The sequence below is a fragment of the Seriola aureovittata genome, chromosome 14, assembly GCF_021018895.1.
Source record: "Seriola aureovittata isolate HTS-2021-v1 ecotype China chromosome 14, ASM2101889v1, whole genome shotgun sequence".
NCBI lineage: Eukaryota > Metazoa > Chordata > Actinopteri > Carangiformes > Carangidae > Seriola > Seriola aureovittata.
The window spans coordinates 17,280,134-17,299,011 of NC_079377.1; the positions used below are offsets into that span (position 1 = coordinate 17,280,134).

Here is an 18,878-nt window from a genome sequence, read left to right on the forward strand (position 1 = left end):
CCCTCTAATGAAGGAGTCTTTATTCAAGTCTTGATGCATGTCAGCAATAGAAAGTTTTATGCAGAAGTTCCGTCCTTGTAATTTTCGTTGCTCTTTCATAACTATACATATGTTAGTATTCGGCCTGAGGTTTAATGGGGCTTTAGCTTCAAGTTAGTGCTCGGGTTGTTAACATGAACTCAGTTATGGCTGTTGAGTCTCATGGGTATAGTTGAGTCAATGTTGTCAGTGTCGAGCTCTGCTGCCCCCTCGGTCAGTGTCAGCTCCACTCACCAACTCTTTACGGCCCCCAACACCCCCTCCGTATTCCCCTCCCACACACCAGACATACACACACACTCACACAGACATTCCAGCTGCATAAACAGCTGCACCATTGCAGTGCAGGCCAGGAAACATGCCTCCACCATGTTGATTGCTGCTGTGCTATATGTACACACATACAAATGTGCACACACACACACAGTCACGTGTGCTGAACACATGTGCTGTCCTTCAGAACATTACTTAAATATCGTGTTTGATTTCACCTTCAGCTCTGCACACGTCTCTATTCACCAGCTGCAAACCTCTAAGAACCAATCATCATGTCAAGGTCGTGCCATGAAACTGATCAGAACCATAGTCATTCATGTATTTATTCATTTCAGAAAGGGTGGGGTGGCAGAGAAGAAAGGGTGGAGCACTATATGAGTAGGTAACTTAATTTGTGCAAATATCTTGACCCATTTGAGAGGTATTTGCTAGCTCCTTCATGAAAATAAACGCCATCCACCCTTTTAAAATGGTGTGTGGTCTGTTAGAAATCAGTCCCATCTGCAGGACGCTGCCAAGAACAGCAACACTGGACAGGAAACAGGTCTCTGTGAACAAGGCCCTTTAGAGAAAAAGTTGATGAGGCATAGGCTATGCAGTTTGATAATTTTAGGAAAACATAATTGGAGTGACTTCTGATATGATGTTACTTTTGTCGTTTTTATCATGAGCTTTTTCTGTACTGCGTTTAAACAGTGCCGCATATTAAATGTTTTTACATAGTTACTGAAAAAGTACCAAAAAGACCATTTTCATCGTAAATCAACACTTTTTAAATGACGTTTTTATTTTGATCTCAGTGACTCACCACGCATTGGCTCTCACATTGCCACTGTAACGTAAACATCCTCTGAGAGGTTGCATCGGTTGTTATATTTCTTTAATTTTTGGTTTTGAATCAAACGCCTCTATAACAAAATCCAGACTCACCAGCCGTTGTCCCAGGAGGCTGATTTTAAGGAACAAAAGACAAACAATGGGAAAGTGGGGGGAACAGTAAAGGAATTTCTCCTTATCACTGAGAACAGAATGTCCTTTAATGTTGTTTGTGATACATCCAGCTGCTGGTGTGAGCATGAGACTTCAGTCAACGAAGAAAAGGTTTACATACAGCTACACGGGTGTCTGTTTTTTTGTGATTTATTGTTCCTTTCTCACATATACAAGACGACGACGGGATGGTGTCATGATTACACTTGCTTGTGCCTCAGGCTACTAAATCCAGTAACACACTACTCATCAGATTTAGGTTTCAGGCTTAAATTCCATTGTGTGTAAAACAATTTAGAATGAATAAACTGATTATGTTATTGCAGCACTTGCGATAATATTACAGAGGAGAAGGATGTGAAGGTCTCAAGTCAGTGGACATTAATGGGCGATCATTAGCATGCTTGATGCTAAAGCTAGAACTCCTTTCAGCTCAGTCACATTAATGATAGAACAGAAGAATTCCTTACAAAAATAGCCGAGCGCAAGATCTGAAAGGAATTCGTCTTTATTTTTCATGGCGCATTGATGATGATGATTAAAATTTCCTTCTAGTTTTGTGATTCACTCAGTAGAAACATGAAGTAAACACAGAGGCACAAGCAGAAGACATCATAAGAATGACTGGAAGAATGTTTGTCCGCCATTACAAAAAAAATAATAAAAATCACCAAAGATATGCAACCCGGACCAAGAGCTTAAGAGAGGGAAGCAAGAATGTAACAAAACAAACAAACAAAAAAAAAAAAAATTCAGTAGTACAGATGTGTCTTGCAGTGGTTTCATTGGCTGTTTTATGAGGAATGCAGAATCCTGTTTTACTAAAGAACGGACAAACTCGTCTTTTGAAGGAAGAGCTCTTAATTTTCTGCTGTGCATTTACAACAAAGAAAGCCTAAAAAAAAAAAAACTCGCAGCTGCTTTTGATAAATAAAAAGGTGCTTTTGAAAACAGTAACGCTTCTGACTACAGGTACATGTTTTAGTTTGGTTTTCTAGTGGCAGAGGTGCCTCACGCTGTTGCTCGTCCAGGCTGCCGATTCTTTTCTTTTAAATTTGATTATAGGATGTTGTAGAAAATCAGCGAGGCCTGAAAGGGCTTCCAGTCAACCATCATGGACCCGGAGAACGTAGCTGCAGAGTAAAGAGCAAAGATGTCTCTCTGCTTTACAGGTGTGTGAGACTAGCAGTGGACATGCTGTCAGATATAGTTGTAAAGGATGCCAAGCAGACCATGCTACTTCCAGAAGAACATATGGAGGAATTTAAGCACTTCCCTTTTTGATTTGTGCATCGGTTCCCTTAGGAATACATGCCGTTGTTCTTATTTTTGGCACGGAAGAAGAGCAGAAAAAACTTGAAAATGCTTGTAAAAAAAAAAAAAAAAAAAAAAGTTTAATGAAGGCTGTGGATGGCTTCAGCAGTGTTAATAAACCTAATATCTAATCTTCATCTTAATGGACCCTCTTTGCCATTTGAGTTACAGAATGTGGCTCATTGCTTAATGCACTGGACCACCAAGGAATATTAAGTGGCGGCTTTTGCTCATGTAATGGGTTGAGGCAGACCTCCGGTGCTTGATCACGTGGCTTTGAAAACTTTGAGAAATTCATATTCTTCTCCACCCTGAAAACATAAACCCCTGGAAAGTACTAAAACAAACTGAAGACCACAGGACCTTTGTGAAAACAAGGATAGTGCACATCGAGGACAGAGCCATTAGGAGAGAGCATGTCAGCTCCTCATTTTGTTTTTTTGGAAGGTTTGACAGTTTTTCCACTTGTATTTTTTTTTTTTTTTTCCCCACTAACATCAAGTGAGCACTTTTCAAGGGGTTTGTTTGTGGATTTATAGCCAGAAATCCAGGCGAGGTGAGCTTCCCCATGGTTGAAAAGAGGAGCAGGAGATTGGGTAAAATGATTGGACTGCTGACAGCATCTTTACCAGCGCCTCACTCATTCTGTGCTGCCAGCAGTTTGCTTTTTTCACATCAGTACATATGCTCCTGGTTACGATGACTAGACTTGTCAAAGGGCTCTCAACGTAGATTGTTGTTGGCATTTTTCACGTGTACCAAAGCCAAGCGTACTTAATGTTTTTGTTTTGGGTTTTTTTTAGGTAGTGTTGCGTTCGGAGGATTCGGGTGTTGAGCTGAAACGAAGCAATGTCTGGAAACGTATAAACTTATATCACCAGACATGTTTAAACTGCTGCTCTGACTTCTCCAGGTTCCATAACCTATAAAGAAGAATAGCAGATCTTTGTTTCTTTTTCTTTTTGTGCTATGTTGGCGTTCTACCCCACTTTTCATCATGTAAGGCTTTTCTTTTGGCTGCTAATACCTTGTTCCATATGTTCTCTTAAGTCAACTCTATTAATATTTGCTAGCACAGGAGAATCAGAGTTGCCCACACTTCAAGTGAAGCCAAAGCCACATTAAGACACTGAAAAAATCTAAAAAGGTCCTATATAATATACTGGGTTTTTGTCACCACTACTGATATTACAGTATAATTATGATGAACATATACTGCATACAGGCTGGCAATCTGTTATTCTTCTGCCAAATCACATGCTGCAAGCTGATGCAATAGTTTGTGTTTTGCTTGTTTGTTTGCTTGTTTTTTCCTGCGGACACAGTGTCTGCCAACACTGATATGATATGTGATAAGCTAATGTCAGTTTTCCTTCACTCTGTTCCAGATCATGGATGAGACCCAAACACAGATAGCATGGCCGTCCAAACTGAAAATCGGAGCCAAGTCCAAAAAAGGTAACTACTTTTTTTTTTTTTCCCTTTTTTTTCTTTTTTTTACATCTCATTTTCAGATTATTCTTATATTGGATCTGCTTACTTTTTTCTTGTGCAACTTGAGGGTTAAGTGAACAGTGGACCTGTATGAATGTGATTTCAAATGAAGACCAAACTTGCCCTTCATCAAATGCATCAACGTTTAAAGCTCTGTCTTCAGCAAATCAATTTTCAGACTTTAAACATATAACTTCAGAGCCTTTCACTCGCCAGTACTTCACAAGATGTACAACAAGGAGACCGACAACTAAACTGATTGTAGGAATCTGAAGTAACAACATAGGTTAATGATTGAGTCTATGTTGTTTCAACTAGAAATATGTTCTCAGTAAAATCATTACACTCGGACCAACACGAGGAAAGTATTTCAAGGTTGCACTAGCTTTAATTAAAAAATAAATTTAAAAGAAGATGAAAGTTTGCATGTCTGCCGTTTCCTCACAAGACAGTAACTTCATCTGCACTGAGGATTTTCTGCTGTGTGTGTGTGTGTGTACGTGTGGGGGGGTTGTTCCAGCACTCTTACCAATAAAACATTATCACGGTTATTTAAAGCTCATCCGGGGGGGGGGGGGTGAGGCAGAGTTTCAGGGAAGGGGGGGGTGGCTAGAAGGTGTAGTTGTGCCCACTTTGTTGTTCTCAGGAGAATTGCGAGTGTGCGTCCTCAAGCCAGATGTGGAGTCCAATGTCATTATGTAACTTCCTCACTCACTGTAGAAAATAGTTGACAGGGGTTACATCAGAATCTTTAAAATTTCTCTCTCTGGATACTGAACTGTACGACCTGACAATCCCATTCACACACAGCCCTCCATTCACCCCAAAGTATTAGTTCATTCACAAAACAAACTTGCCTCCCAACACCTGCCTCCAACACCACCTGGGAATGATGTTCTGAGTGTGAAGTGAGAATATTTCAAATCCTGAGCCCGTCAAGATTTTCCCTCAGTGTTGCGTAAACCAAGAGGAGGAATGTTGGATAATCACTTATTTATCTTATGAGAAATGTGGAACTGACCATTCGTTTCAACACCCTGAACTCATGGGAGGAGAAAGGCAAGATGGGTGAGATGAGAGTATTCTACTTCTTACAGAGTCAACAGGCTTCGGACGACTGAGGGGGGTGCGTCACCTGGAGGTTGAAACCTCGCAGAAGCCATCAGGAAAATTACTTGTGATGATCCACATTCCATTCTCCCCTCATCATGTAACACAGGATGTGACAACACAAAAGTCATTGGCACCGTCGCCATCATCGCCATCCTAAAATAGCTGATAACGTGGCTGTTTTGTTTGGACTAAAGTCATTCTCTTTGAGGGTGTTAGTTTGCTTGTTGTTTTCCCGGAATTTTGCGTTGGCGTTTTCTCCCATGTGTGGTCTGGGATCAGTTACACTTGTCAGGATAGCGGCAGATGAGTGTGTGTGTGTGTGAGTGTGTGTGTGTGTGTGTGTGTGTGTGTGTGTGTGTGTGTGTGTGTGTATATGTTGGTAACCTCTGTCCATAAAGGGCCACACTCCATCAAAATGCCAGCTCCTCTTTTTCATACATCACCTGCAGCTAGCCATCGCTGCCACCTGCATAAGTGTGATAAGGCAAGTAGTTAACCTCTGGGGCAAACTATCATCAGTGCGCTGCCGGCGATGTGATGCAGTGAGGACCCGTATCGCTCATGTGCGAGACAGTTCTGTGTTGCAACTTCAGAACTGTGCCACAGAGTGGTCAAGACTGTGTGGCAAGTCTTTGTGTTTTTTTTCATGTTTTGTAATTCTAAAGGTTTGATTTTTTTTCTTTGTTTTTATGTGGTAAATATCTTTAATGCAACTCCTGCTTGCCAATTGTCTGTTTCAACGTTTCCGCAGATGTTTTGAATGAGAACCACCAAGCCAAAAGGACTTAATTCCCTTCATTTGTGTGGTATTTTCGAATGTAGTCCCTAGCTGGAAAAATGCTCTAGCTTTGCCAGCACAGAGCTCGGGGTCAAAAGGTTTCTTCTCTGTCAAGTGAAACAGTGTAAAAATCTGTGCAACTGAGAGCACTTTTTTGCAGCTGCAAGTCTTCTCTTGTTTGTGTTTGTTTTTATAGGTGTCGACTGTGCCAAATTAAGGCTTAAGGTGTTCATTTTTTTTTCCACAAATCATTCATCAAAAAAGAACATACAGCACACTCCACTTCAAAAAATGTGGGGGTGTTCACCATCACAACTGCAACACTCGTTTAGGCTGGCTAATGTTTGCCAGATGTGCAGTGCAGGTTAGACACTGGAAGAACCATACTCCCTCCAATGGTCACAGTGGGTGACACAGGAGGAAGCTGAGAGATTTCTATTGTTCACAGCAACAGCTGTATGATGGGAAAATTTCCTGGAACCAGTGGCGGTGCTGCGATGGGTCTCTGACCGCTCTCTCTGCTCTTTTTCCTTTGTTTTGTTTTCCTGTCTCAGACTGCAGCTTGGCCTTTGTTTAGTTCCCACCCCTCAAAACATCTGAGAGCTGTTGTTACTCCTTCATGTGATGTAGCATGTCTCTGAGTGTGTGTTGAGGTTGCCTGACCCTCGTGACACTCTTAACAAGATCAGTGCTCGGTTGCTGGCACTCACGGTTTTTCATAGTTTACCCATTAAACAGAGGGCTGAAGCTCATTCTGATACTCAGGGGCAACAGAAGTTTTCATTCGAGCCAACCCATGTTCTGCTGCTCTGTAAAGGAGATTGAATGTGCTCTCTTTGTGTTTCTCAGCTGCGTGGAGAGCTTGTTTGGCTTTGGTGAGTTGTTGATGACAGTTACACATCATCAAAAATATTCAGTGAATTTGGAACTCTCCCTCGTCATCACTAAAATTGTTCCGACCATCTTTTTTTAGTTGTTCTCATATCTGCACTATTAAGCATGTAACCGTGGGGTTCTCAGAGGTCCCAGTGACAATGAATCGGATTCAGTGGGTCCTGTGTGACGGCTATACTGTAAGTCTGAGATCTGCTGTGTGTGTGTGGGGGCTGGGGGGGTATTCCTGGAATGGGACTTACCGGACTTCCTGCAGCTCAGTACAGTTAACACAGGAGCGATGGAGCATGGCTGTTTAATGCATGTGTTTGCACATTTCACATTTTGGTCCTCCAGGGGTCCGGCATGTGGAGGAGCCAGATGTAGGCTACAGACGCAAGCACTGCAACTCACTTGCACCTTTTTCTGTGCGTGCACTCAATGTATTGACACAGAGAATTAGGATGTCGCAGTTTCTGATGCCGGTTGGTATCTCATCATTTCTTGATTTTGAGGAGACAACATTGGTTCTGTGCGTGTCAGCTGACACACACACACACACACAGGCAAGCTGACTCCTGTGCAACAAAGTCTGAAAAAGAAGCTGAAAAATTAGTTGGGGTATATTTTTGCAGGGACTGAATGACAGAATGAGCTCCAGGAAAATGACACGACAAGCGTCAACATGACTGTCTCTGTCGGGGCTAAATTGAAGCAGAACAATTATCTTCAGCTCATAGTGGTTCTGTTGGTTCTGTGGGCTCTGCTGACTGATGAATTGCCTGAATGCAATTCGACAGAGCTGCATCCCCACCCCCACCCCCCTCCACCCTCTCCCTCCCTGTGCCATGTGGTTACTCGCCGACTTAAATGAGTCTCGGCAGATATCAACGCAGCAATTACTGTTGCAGAGCTTTTCTCTTGACGCGCTGTAATTTGTTGACAAATGCAGATTGCTGTGTCATGTTTGGTTAAATGGGTTTAACCCGTGTCCCACTTCTCACATTCTATCTGAAAATTTATCAGCACTGACTCGTTCACTCACACATACTGAACATGCAGACATGATAAACACATACTCTGTGTCCCCGCTTTTAATGTTTTCCTTTCTCTCTCTCTTCGTCATTCCCTGCAGATCCACACATCAAGGTTTGCGGGAAGAGGGAGAACGTGAGGGAAGCCAAAGACAGAATTATGTCCGTCCTCGACACAAAGGTACAGTAAGCATCTTTATCGCAGTGAAGATTTCATGTGTGTGTCTCTTCTGTGTTGCCCTCTCGAGCCTCTGTTTCACACCCTTTCTTGGCGCTCAGTTTTGCTGAATGTGTTTCACCTCGGCTCTCCCGCTGTCCAAGTGACAGATTGCACACAGCAGTATGGTGCAACTTGGCACTAATCTGGCCAGATACTCGCATCCCAGAGCCTGCTGTGGATTGCAGTGTGTGTGCATGCAAGGCTTCGTTGCCATGGCAACACAAGAAATCGCCCTACCTGGGCGCCTGCTCTGTAGCACCCCCTGGGGGCAGGCAATCATCCATGCACTTTTCAAACAGCCACACACAAAAGGCAGCAGCATGTGATTGGCTCGGTTCGTAGCATTTCATATGGTTTTGTCACGGAAAGGCCGTTTTAGTCTGGCAGACACAGCAGAGCTATTTGATAATTTGATTCTTTTTTTTTTTCTTTTTCTTTTTTAATATCCTGCATATTTTGTTGCTCATTTACTTCTTTTCTAAATGACTGCAGCATGTGAAAGTGTTTAAAAGAGGGGAAATTGTAGGTTCTGGGTCTTGTGACTGTTTAGATGGAGTAAAAAGGACAGATGCTGCTCTGGACTTTCAGCAAAGCAACATTTATAATCCGAGGAGCAGGATGCGAACCAGAGAGTGCAGTTTGTCTTGGTTTGTACTTTAAAATGACACATAGCCATAAAAACTGACCAATTTAATTTGAACGTAGAGGAAGACGGTTACAGCAATATTTTTTGTGCAGTCCAACTTACAATGAATGCATGAGATGAACTTTAATATTTGTAGTAGTATCTTTCATGTGTGATAACATGCACCGTACCATACTGCACTCACAGAACTCTTGCAAGTGTTATTGATCTTCACTTCACCTCAGCCCTGTCTTTCCTCATCAGAGTAACAGGGTGACTCTGAAGATGGACGTCTCCCACACGGAGCACTCCCACGTTATCGGCAAAGGTGGCAACAACATCAAGAGGGTGATGGAGGAGACGGGGTGCCACATCCATTTCCCCGACTCCAACAGGAACAACCAGACAGAGAAAAGCAACCAGGTTTGTGGGGCTACAGACATGGATATATGTATATGCATTCACACAGAGGTATGATGGATAGACGAGTGGAGCGAGATGTTTACCACTTGCTGATCAAAGAGTTTGCCTCATCGAATGCTTTGCTTTCATCTAATGAACCGCAACGTCGCACCATGATTATGTTTTGAGTGTAAGTGTACTGCATTCTGCTGCCTTGAGTGTTTACTTTCATCATCTCTCCACAACTGGTTCAGAAAAGTGTTTTTTGATCTGTACATGCACCACCCCAGTCCATTTACTAACTGTCACAGCGTCTCTGACTGGACAGGTTGCAGAGAGTCGGTCTAGTTGGCTGTTTTGTTTGGCCAAGCCGGAGGAAGCCGGTGTGTTTTGGCTGGACTCGGTAGAAGGAGCAGTAGGATCCTGCTGTAATTACCATTAAAATGTAGTATGAGGAGTTCAGCACACTGCCATGCACGGCATCAGATACTTATCTTTGCCAGGTGTGCTCTACTGTGCACCTGTGAATGAAAGTAATGACAAGTTCACTTATGTTTTTTATCCAAGGTACCGATTTTAACCTTATGTCTGTGGACTCTGCAGAGTGTGGCTTGCTGTGCACACCATTAAACTTCTCAGTACTCTGCATCTCACACCCCCCCCCCCCCCCCAGTCTTACTCTGATGATGCAAGTAAAGGCTGATAAGTAGCAAGAGACTCCTTTCAGGCCCAAGAGCCCTCAAGCAGTCGGTCTCTTTCTGGTTTCAAAAGCTTTCTCACTGCGGCAGAGCCTTTGAGATGCAGAGCATATTGACAAGTGCAGTGGTGTTGATAAGTAAATATAGATAGCTGTGAAAATCAATGAAGTGGCTACTTACCTTTCACTCTCTCTGGAGCTGGTAGGATTCAGGATGTTGTTTAAGCACACTTCAGGAGGGCGGATGATTTCTAACAAGAGGCTTTAACAATGATTTTCATTTGGAAAGATATCATTGCTGGTCACAGCACGACCCTGCCGTGTGTGTACGTGTGTGTTTTGTTCGTGTGGGAAAATAAGGAGGGCCCGAGATGAACCAGACTGATCTGCTTTATGTTTGTCATGTTGTCTCCCCAAAATTGAATCTGGAGCAGTAACACCGTGGACCAGTTCTTGGTTTGCTCCACTATGAATAAGCAGTTGCCTATGAAAGAGGGCAAAGAATAAGAGAGAAGAAATCATCACCATTTTTATTTCATGTCTCTCTTCTAGGTGGTTTTGTTAAAAAGTAAATCACTTAAATTGTGAAGGACAATTTGCTCATTACGATGTTAGATTCATGGTACTAGTAATGATGTGGCTCAAGAATACTGAATGGATCAGGTTTCAGTTTAGAGGAGGCCTTTCAGCGTTTCCTGTTTGTTCTAGATTCAACACTGAAATTAAGAGCAACTACATGCAAGATCACAGCCATTATTTGTTTTGGATTGGGTCAGGGACTGGCTAACTGATTTACATATGTAACTTTTTATTGTGAACAGGTGTCCATCGCAGGGCAGCCAGGAGGGGTGGAGGCAGCTCGGGTGAAAATAAGGGTAAGTTGGAACTCAGCCACATTTGTCTTAAAGGGATACTCCATCCAAAAATCCAGGTTTTTGAGTACCGAACAGTGATTCCCTGCAGGCGTGTAAGTTTGTAGTTTTTAACTTCGTGCAGCAAAGCCATTCTGGTCAGCTTGAATTTCTGACAGTTTTAAAGGAGAAAAAGTTTCAAAACACCCATAAAAACTTTTTGACACCTCTCCCGCAGCATGATGCTCATTGTTTTTCCTAACAGTCACATTTTTTCCAGATATATGGCTTCTTCTGCCTCAGTTTGGACACGCAACAACCCTGTTGGTCATGTGGATTAGTTTTAACGGATTATGGTGCAGTCAGACCAGATTTTCATTTCCCATTAATATCTATGTGGGATGGGGCGAGTCCAATCAGACTGAACTGAGGGGTTCTCCAGTGTCCAGCCACTTTAATAGGGGAGGTGGGATTGACTTCTGATTCAGGAAACACTGATTGTTTATATCATGTCAAAATAATACAAGCAGCAAAGAAGGAGGGATTGGTGCATTACTCAAAACAGTTACTTCCTCAGTAAACGAACCACCAGACTCAAGACAGCCAAGTCCTCTACCTAATCCTGCAAATGGAAGAGTGCCAGTATTACAGTAGGTAGCTGTGCACTCCAGGCACAGTTTCAGCACTTTGTCTAAGCCGCAAGCACCATTCCTAACTTATTCCCAGACCACTTCCCTAGAACAATTGTAAAATACAAGCATGAGCCTCGGCCCTTTTCAGAGGCCAATCTGCAGTCCATGTCCAAGCCTCATCTTCATCTTGAGTTTCATTCTGACTGGAAGCTCGGCCTCCAGCCCCCGGCTCTGTGGGCGGAGGACCTCTGTGCTCGTGTGAACTGTTACATCTCTGAACTTTTGCTGAATTTCAACACCGCAGCAGTTGTCTACAGTGAACACGTTCCTCCGCTATGGACTGACCAAAACTAACAAGGCTGTGTGTGCATATGAGAATGACTGAGTGAGTGAAGTGTGTGCGATGAAGAGAGAGAAAAAGAGAAGGTCATGCTGGATATTTGTGCAGTGTGTATTGGCAAATGTCGGCATGTATGCATACCCCTCCATGCTTAATGGTTGTTTTCTTAAGCAGCAAGCCGCAGCCCAATTCATACTCCTTTTTTTTTTCTTTCTTTTTTCTTTTTTTTTTTTTTTTTTGTGCTATGGGTGGAAAAAAAAAAAGAAAAGTCAAACCTAACCGTAGCAGTGAGTGTTGTACAAAGGGGTTTATAATATAAGCTGTAGAGAACCACAAAGATTGCTCTGGCCTCTAAAGCACACAGAGTCGGCGGATGAGCGAGGCTGATCTGAAGACAGGTTTCCCTCTGTCAACTTGGTTTATTTTGATGGAGCCAGACCTTGATACTCACTTTCATTCCACGCTTCCCAAACACCTTGTATGGTGATCCTTAAAACACTCGATACTTCTGACAGTCCTTCCACACATTACTTTAATCATGAATGAGCGACATCACTTCAGCTGGTGGTAGTTTCCTCAAATGCAGCAGGAGAGAGGAGCACATCGGAGAGATTTTCTTTTCATCTCATTTTAGCACTTTGTCTACTTAATCATCACTGTACATAGAAAACTGCACATCTATAAAGCATCCTTGTCTTCATTCAGTCATAACAAGGTATTTCTGCACAAATGAAATATTTTATAATAGTTGGTCAACAAATACATGCAAACTTGTGCAGAATGAGAGTGATTGAAGGATTTCTTTGTAAATGTTAGCAATCACCTTATTAGCTAAAAAAACAAAAATACATGTTTGATTAATGAACACCAAATCTGATTACAAAAAATGCCTACCAGCATGGATTAAGCATGAATTGGAAAAAAAAAAAAAAAAGGGTGACGAAACGACAGGTTACAGTTTTATCGGTTATAACAGCAATTTTTACAGGCTAGCTGTTTTCCAGTTTCCTCATTTCCAATCAGATACATCTTCTGTGCCAGTATAATATTCTCATTTCACTTGAATGAACTTGAAAAGTTTCCTTCCCAAAATATCAAGTTATTCTTTTAAATTTATTTTGAAAAGAGGAATGAGAGGTGAATTTTTGAGGGTGGTATTGTGTCGGTATTAAGGCAGCACACTGTAAAATGCAGGGTTTCTTTACGCTCTACTGTTGAGGTTTCCAAACACTACACAGTATTCTGTGTGTTAGGTCCTGGGTGGCCTTTAGACCACATCCTCCCCATCTCTCTTGAAACCAGAAGCCATTTTCCCTGGGCTGCATTAGCAGTGAACGTAACGTCCCTTAAACATTCAGATACACTGTAGTGGACTTGTTAGGTCTACTGAATTTCAGAGGCCTTCTTGGGTGGAGATCTGTTTGAGTCTGTAACAAGTCGGTTGTTGAGGTGATGGATTCTCCGGGGATTTATAGGAGCTTTCGGAGGTGGAGCTGACAGGCAGGTGATGAAAGGTCTGGCCTGTTGCTTCACCTTGAAGATATTTTCATTTTTCTTCATCTCTCACCCTAAAGTCGGGAGAACTGAGCCCTTTTAACAGGCTGAATACATGTGAAACTCATATCTGCCAGGTAGGCTTCTGAAGAAAAAAAAAAAAAAAAGCTGAGGTCAGCGCCGCCATAAAAATCAGTCTATTCTTCATTCAGTGCCTGACTCCCGCTGTTCTGCTTGTCCTCTCTTGCATTTCCCTCAGTACTGACCTAAATTTCTCGAGCCCTCTGAGAGCGAGTGCTGAAACGTGATATAAATGTAAGGCCAAGCGCATATGGGACTGATCAGGGATGCATTTCTTTGGTCAGAGCAATTCATGCTGCTTGCCCTTCACTGGCAGCCAAAACCATAGTGGCGCTCTGCCCGAGAGTCAGTGTTTGGATAACTGTGTGTGTGTGTGTGTGTGTGTGTGTGTTTGTGTGTGTGTGTGTGTTAGAAAGTGTGTATTCACTCTCCTCTTTGTGAGTGTGTACATGTGCATTCCCTTCAGTCGGTCTGTGTATGGGTGTGTGCCTGTGTGATTTCTCTCTCATGCATGCATAAGTATGTGTATGCATGAAGCGAAGCCTTCCTGTCCACATCTATTTTCTTTGAATGACTGCTGCGATACAAATGACGAGAGCTGATGTCTGTCGCTGCTCCTTGTGGTTTGAGTCAGTGGCTCGAAATTAATGTATGAGAGTGAGCAGGCCATAGACCACTGATGTTTGCAGAATTGCAGAAACCTTAGTTTGAACGACCATGTAGCCATAATGTTTAAATCGATCTCCCCTGTGATACCGCCACAGTATACACTACAGCGTACTTCGTTCCTTTCAACAAAGGGTTGCTCTTATTTCTCGCACTGCCGACCTTATTTTGCTTAACTTCTCCAGATTTATTTGAGCTGACATATTTACATGCCACCTTCTGCTGAAGGAAGGGTTGTTATGTCTGTGCATCAATTCATATAAACCTACAGTATGTAAAGAAATCATTCTCTTGCTTCAGTGTTTTTACTCGGTGTCCAAATGGCCTCAATGAGTCAGAAAGACTGCACAGCATCATACAAGATTTTTGTTAAGAAAGCTGTTGGCACATGTTTTATTTCTCTATTCTTTTGCAGAAGCAGTGACAGCATAATGACAAGCTTTCAAAATTGAAATAACTGCCGTCTTCTAGCAGCCATCGTGGTGATGCATTCTGTGACGCCATGTTCATAAGAATACGATGGGTTTTCTCCCTCATGTTCACTTCCACCCCCCCACCCCCCACCCCCCGTATTGCAGGAGCTGCTCCCTCTCGTGCTGTCTTTTGAGCTTCCCGCCATCATGCAGTCTGACCCCAGCTCCCCCACCGTGCAGCACATCTCGCAGACCTACAACCTCACAGTCTCCTTCAAGCCCCCGACACGTCTCTACAGGGCCACAGGCGTGGTGCGCGGCTCACAGAATAACACCAACGCAGTCAAGGTGAGGAGCCCCTCGTGATTTTGAAGTGAAGATTGTTGCCGGTGTTGAATAGTTGTGTGACCGGGATGATCAGTGCTCTCTCTGTCTCAGACACCAAAATCTAAAAGTTTATATAGAATAAAATTTAAAAAAAAATTTCCAACTGTCGCCCTTCAAGAGACAACCATGGATTGAATTAATATAGCACTGTAACACACTCACACAATGATGGCAGCAGTTGACACTTGTCTAACCATCAGGATGTGCTATATTAGTGTTCTATGTGCAATATGTTTGTAGATGTAAATTCGTTATAAATCCACAGCTTCAGTACTAATTGACCAGCTCAGTCACATGTCATCAGTCCATACTGATACTGTATTGGCTGAGTCGAATTTTCCCTTTTTAAATTGGAGTGAAATTATAAAGAGACCAAATCATAAGGTCATAACCCCCTCACCCAGCAGCCAGTGTTAAAGGAGCTTTGAATGAAATAACCTGTGCACTCCTTGTCATTTTAGAGTGTAACAATATTTGCATTAGCACCTTCACTCCTCTCCACCCGTTTACATGGCGAGCCACAGACCAGGAAAAGGTTTCCAGGGCTACACCACGTCAAGGCCCACCAACACTCTCGGCGCTCCTCACTTTTACTTCGTATGAACTGCCTCATTGCTTTTAGCGCCGCAGGGGCAAGAGAGTGGTGAGAGATGTTTGGTAGCTTGAACTGGACAGCTGCTGGTTCAGCTCTCCGCCGGGGAGGAGACACTGCTCTTTCAACTAAGACCACTACTGTGGCCACAAGTCCAAACATCTCTCCTGAGTTACATTCCTATTTGAAATTGGTCTTGGAGTTTCCTACTGTGCTTCCTTTCTGCAGCTGTGTATGTTCATAAACATACTGCACATTTTATGTATGCACATCCAGAACAGGCATCTGAGTTGTGTTTAGTTAAAGCCTGCCAAAGATTCTCCCCATTATCTCTGCCAAGAGATCATGCCCACCGCCTCACTTTTTTTTTTTTCCCAGTACTTGGCCTCAGTTAACAATATGGAGCTCATTCCAGTTTGCCAGCAACTGCATTTGGCGTATATGCATCTTTATTCATATATGCTTGTATACTTCTATTTTGATTAGTACACCAGTATGAATTTGTGCATTTTACTATATTCTTTGTACAGTAAATGTGTGCATATGTACGTATACCGCAGCACAGCCCCGAGTGTGTGGTAGGTCTGAGGGGTCAGTCAATATCGGGAAGCCAGCCAGATGAAGTCTAGAGGATTAGAGGAATGTGTGTGCTATGTTTGTGGTGGTGTGAGACCCTTGGAACACCTTTGAGGATTGCCAAAACCACCCTGGGTTGTTGCATTATGCTGGCCACAGTGTGTAGATTCCCCTTGCACACTGGAAATGCCTTACTTTTACTAGGCCAAGTGATGGCTTGCAGAAGCACTGCAGAGACGGTGAGGAATGAGGCTGTTCAACTGGCCTGCAAATGCAGTGGAAAATACAGTAATGAAAATAATAGTTTCCATTGGTTATATGGGAAATACTGGTGTTTACTTTGGAAAACGGGCAACGTGGCTCAACTTCTCTCCTTGTTAACCAATTAGTTTGTAATGTGGCCTGGACATTACTCTGAATTAAATGTTGTTCTAGCTTTGTTTTTTTTTTTTAAGAAATTAACTCTTTGTCACGTCACTCTTTATTGTATTATTACACTCATATAATAAACTGCTCATACACAATGAAAGTTGGCATCACAGCTGAAGAGTGATGTTTATTAATCATTATGATGATTGACAGAAAATTGCACCTAATAAATTTTGATAAACGATAAGAGCGAAAGTGCCAAACATTAGCTGGCTTTATAAATGTGAGGATTTGCTGCTTCTCTTTGTTTTATACCAAAGTAAATTGAACATCTTTGGGTTTTGGGCTGTTGGTTGAGCAAAAGAAGCCATTTGAAGACCTCACGTTAGACTGAGTGGAATTATGAAAGGCATTATTTACTATTTTCTGACCAAACGATTTTATCCAGAAAATAATTGACAGATTAATTAATAATGAAAATAACCATCAGATGCAACACTGGTTGACTCTGACATAAGTTTTCATGAGATATCATTAAAGCAAATATTTATAATATAATATAATTTCTGACATGATTTTTGAAGACCTGTGTTTGGATTTGTTAAAATATCAGTTATACTGCACTGTCTTTTTTTTGTTTGTTTGTTTTACAGATCCCCTCATGTTTTAACACATATAAGAAAAACTCTGCTTGGAATGATACTCAAGTCAAATTCTATACATCACAAATTTGCCTCATGGGGCTTAACAATCTCTGCAGCATACACCACCATGACCCATGAATAATATAATAGTGAAGTAACAAAAAGCAAAACATATTTGGTGGAGAGTGACTTCTATATTCATATAGTTTGTCAGTTGTTTCAATTGTGTGTCGTCCTTGTTTGCACAGAGGGGTACAGCTCTGTTGTTGGAGCACCTGGCTGGCAGCCTGGCAAGCACCATCTCTGTCACCACCCACCTGGACATCGCGCCCCAGCACCACCTCTTCATGAAGGGCCGCAACGGCAGCAACATCAAGCACATCACCCAGAGGACAGGTGCCCAGATCCATTTCCCTGACCCCAACAGCCCCCAGAAGAAATCCACAGTCTACATTCAGGGCACCATTGAATCGGTCTGCCTGGCACGGCAGTACCTCATGGTGTGTACTTTGTGTGTTTGTGTTTTGTTTATTGACGTTCGCTGATTGAGAAGAATGACTTTAGGCTGCTGAGCTTTGTTTTTGTAGAGTGGCAATGGCAATATATTCCCTAACATATACGGACTCCACATGCTGGGTGGTGGCTGTAATGGATGTCACCATTTTATTAACATCATCATGGCATGTGTTTTGAGATGAGGTTGAAGGAGAAACCATGATTGCCTTGGGGGTTTTGAATAGCCTTGGGAGAGATTTGCTTGGCTCTGCTCAAACTGCTGAGAGGTTCAGGTCAGTTAGAACAACAATCTGTAGCCACCTCAAGGTTAGCCTGTGTGATTTATCGCTGCCACATACCTGCATGTTGGAAGGACACCGAGATTTGCATCAGCTTGGCTTGAGCTCTTAATGTCCTGTGTGTATACAGATTATCCTTATTGGTGTTAATGGTTTGGCTTGCATGTACAGTAGATTTTGGTGGACGGGAATTTCAGCCCTGTCAGTAATTCAGAGATCAGCACATTAGCATTAGCGTTTTGGAACAGGAGGAAGAGCCTCGCATTTAAATCTCTCTCGGTTAAAAATGTTATGTGGTCATTCTTGTCTTGTTGCCCGTGACCACTGAGGCTACACTTATCTGAATTACTTATGAATATAATCAGAAGTTTGTTTCAAAAATGTGCAAAAGTGATGGCTGTTTAATTACTGTTGGCGTAAGGCTTCTGCTGAGCTGGTGCATATAAGACTTCTCAGCCATAAACAGCTTTGGCTTTCTGTTTTGGAGATCCATAATGTGGGGCAGTAATTCTGCCAGAGCTGCCTTCTCTTTGTCTGTGGTCTCCCGTTTGGACCCAAAGACATTTACCGAATGCCAAAGTTGTTGCAGTGACTAAACATGACTTTCTCTTGGTCTGGAAACAGGACACACAAGAAGGATCCTCTCACTGTCTGAGTGGGAGAGAAAAAAAACAATTGATTCATGAGACAGGAGTCAGAGGGGAGAGGGGAAGCACAGAAAGCAAGGGATGGGATAGGGAGAGGAGGTTGAGAAAGAGGAGTAGGGGAGTTTGCTGTGAAAGTAGAAGCCTTCCTGCCCGCAGTAGTGTGTACTGTGTGATTTGGCCTCTTCCAGCCAGACTGTAGATTACAGCTCCAATCTCAGGCCCTGTCAGAGCCAGCCTGGCCCTATACTCTGCTGCTAATTACAACCACTCACAATAGGAGCGCTGTCCAGCTCTCGGCCCAAAATATAGATGTCTGTGGCGCTTGTGGTGGTGATCATGCAAAACAGATTGCTCTTGGCGGAATTTCCCGAGCGCTGTGTGGGATGAATCCAGCAGTGAATCTTGTATTTATTGGTATGGCTAACATGCAGGTCTGCAAATGGTGAAAATATAAAGGATAATTTACTACTGTTATGAGAAAAAGCCTATAATATATGATCACAGTCTGTCACAGCTGAAAACCAGTATTTTTGTTGA

General features: G+C 42.7%; 1 protein-coding gene across 1 annotated transcript in view; it reads left to right on the forward strand.

The window, feature by feature from the left end:
• LOC130181329 (protein bicaudal C homolog 1-like) overlaps positions 1-18,878 on the forward strand; it is a 54,732-nt gene that overhangs the window by 20,732 nt on the left and 15,122 nt on the right. Inside the window, exons 3-8 of the mRNA XM_056395420.1 lie at positions 4,008-4,077; positions 8,013-8,092; positions 9,021-9,179; positions 10,677-10,730; positions 14,498-14,680; positions 17,149-17,400. Coding sequence (XP_056251395.1) covers positions 4,008-4,077; positions 8,013-8,092; positions 9,021-9,179; positions 10,677-10,730; positions 14,498-14,680; positions 17,149-17,400 — 798 coding nt within the window. The remainder of the gene's footprint in view (positions 1-4,007; positions 4,078-8,012; positions 8,093-9,020; positions 9,180-10,676; positions 10,731-14,497; positions 14,681-17,148; positions 17,401-18,878) is intronic.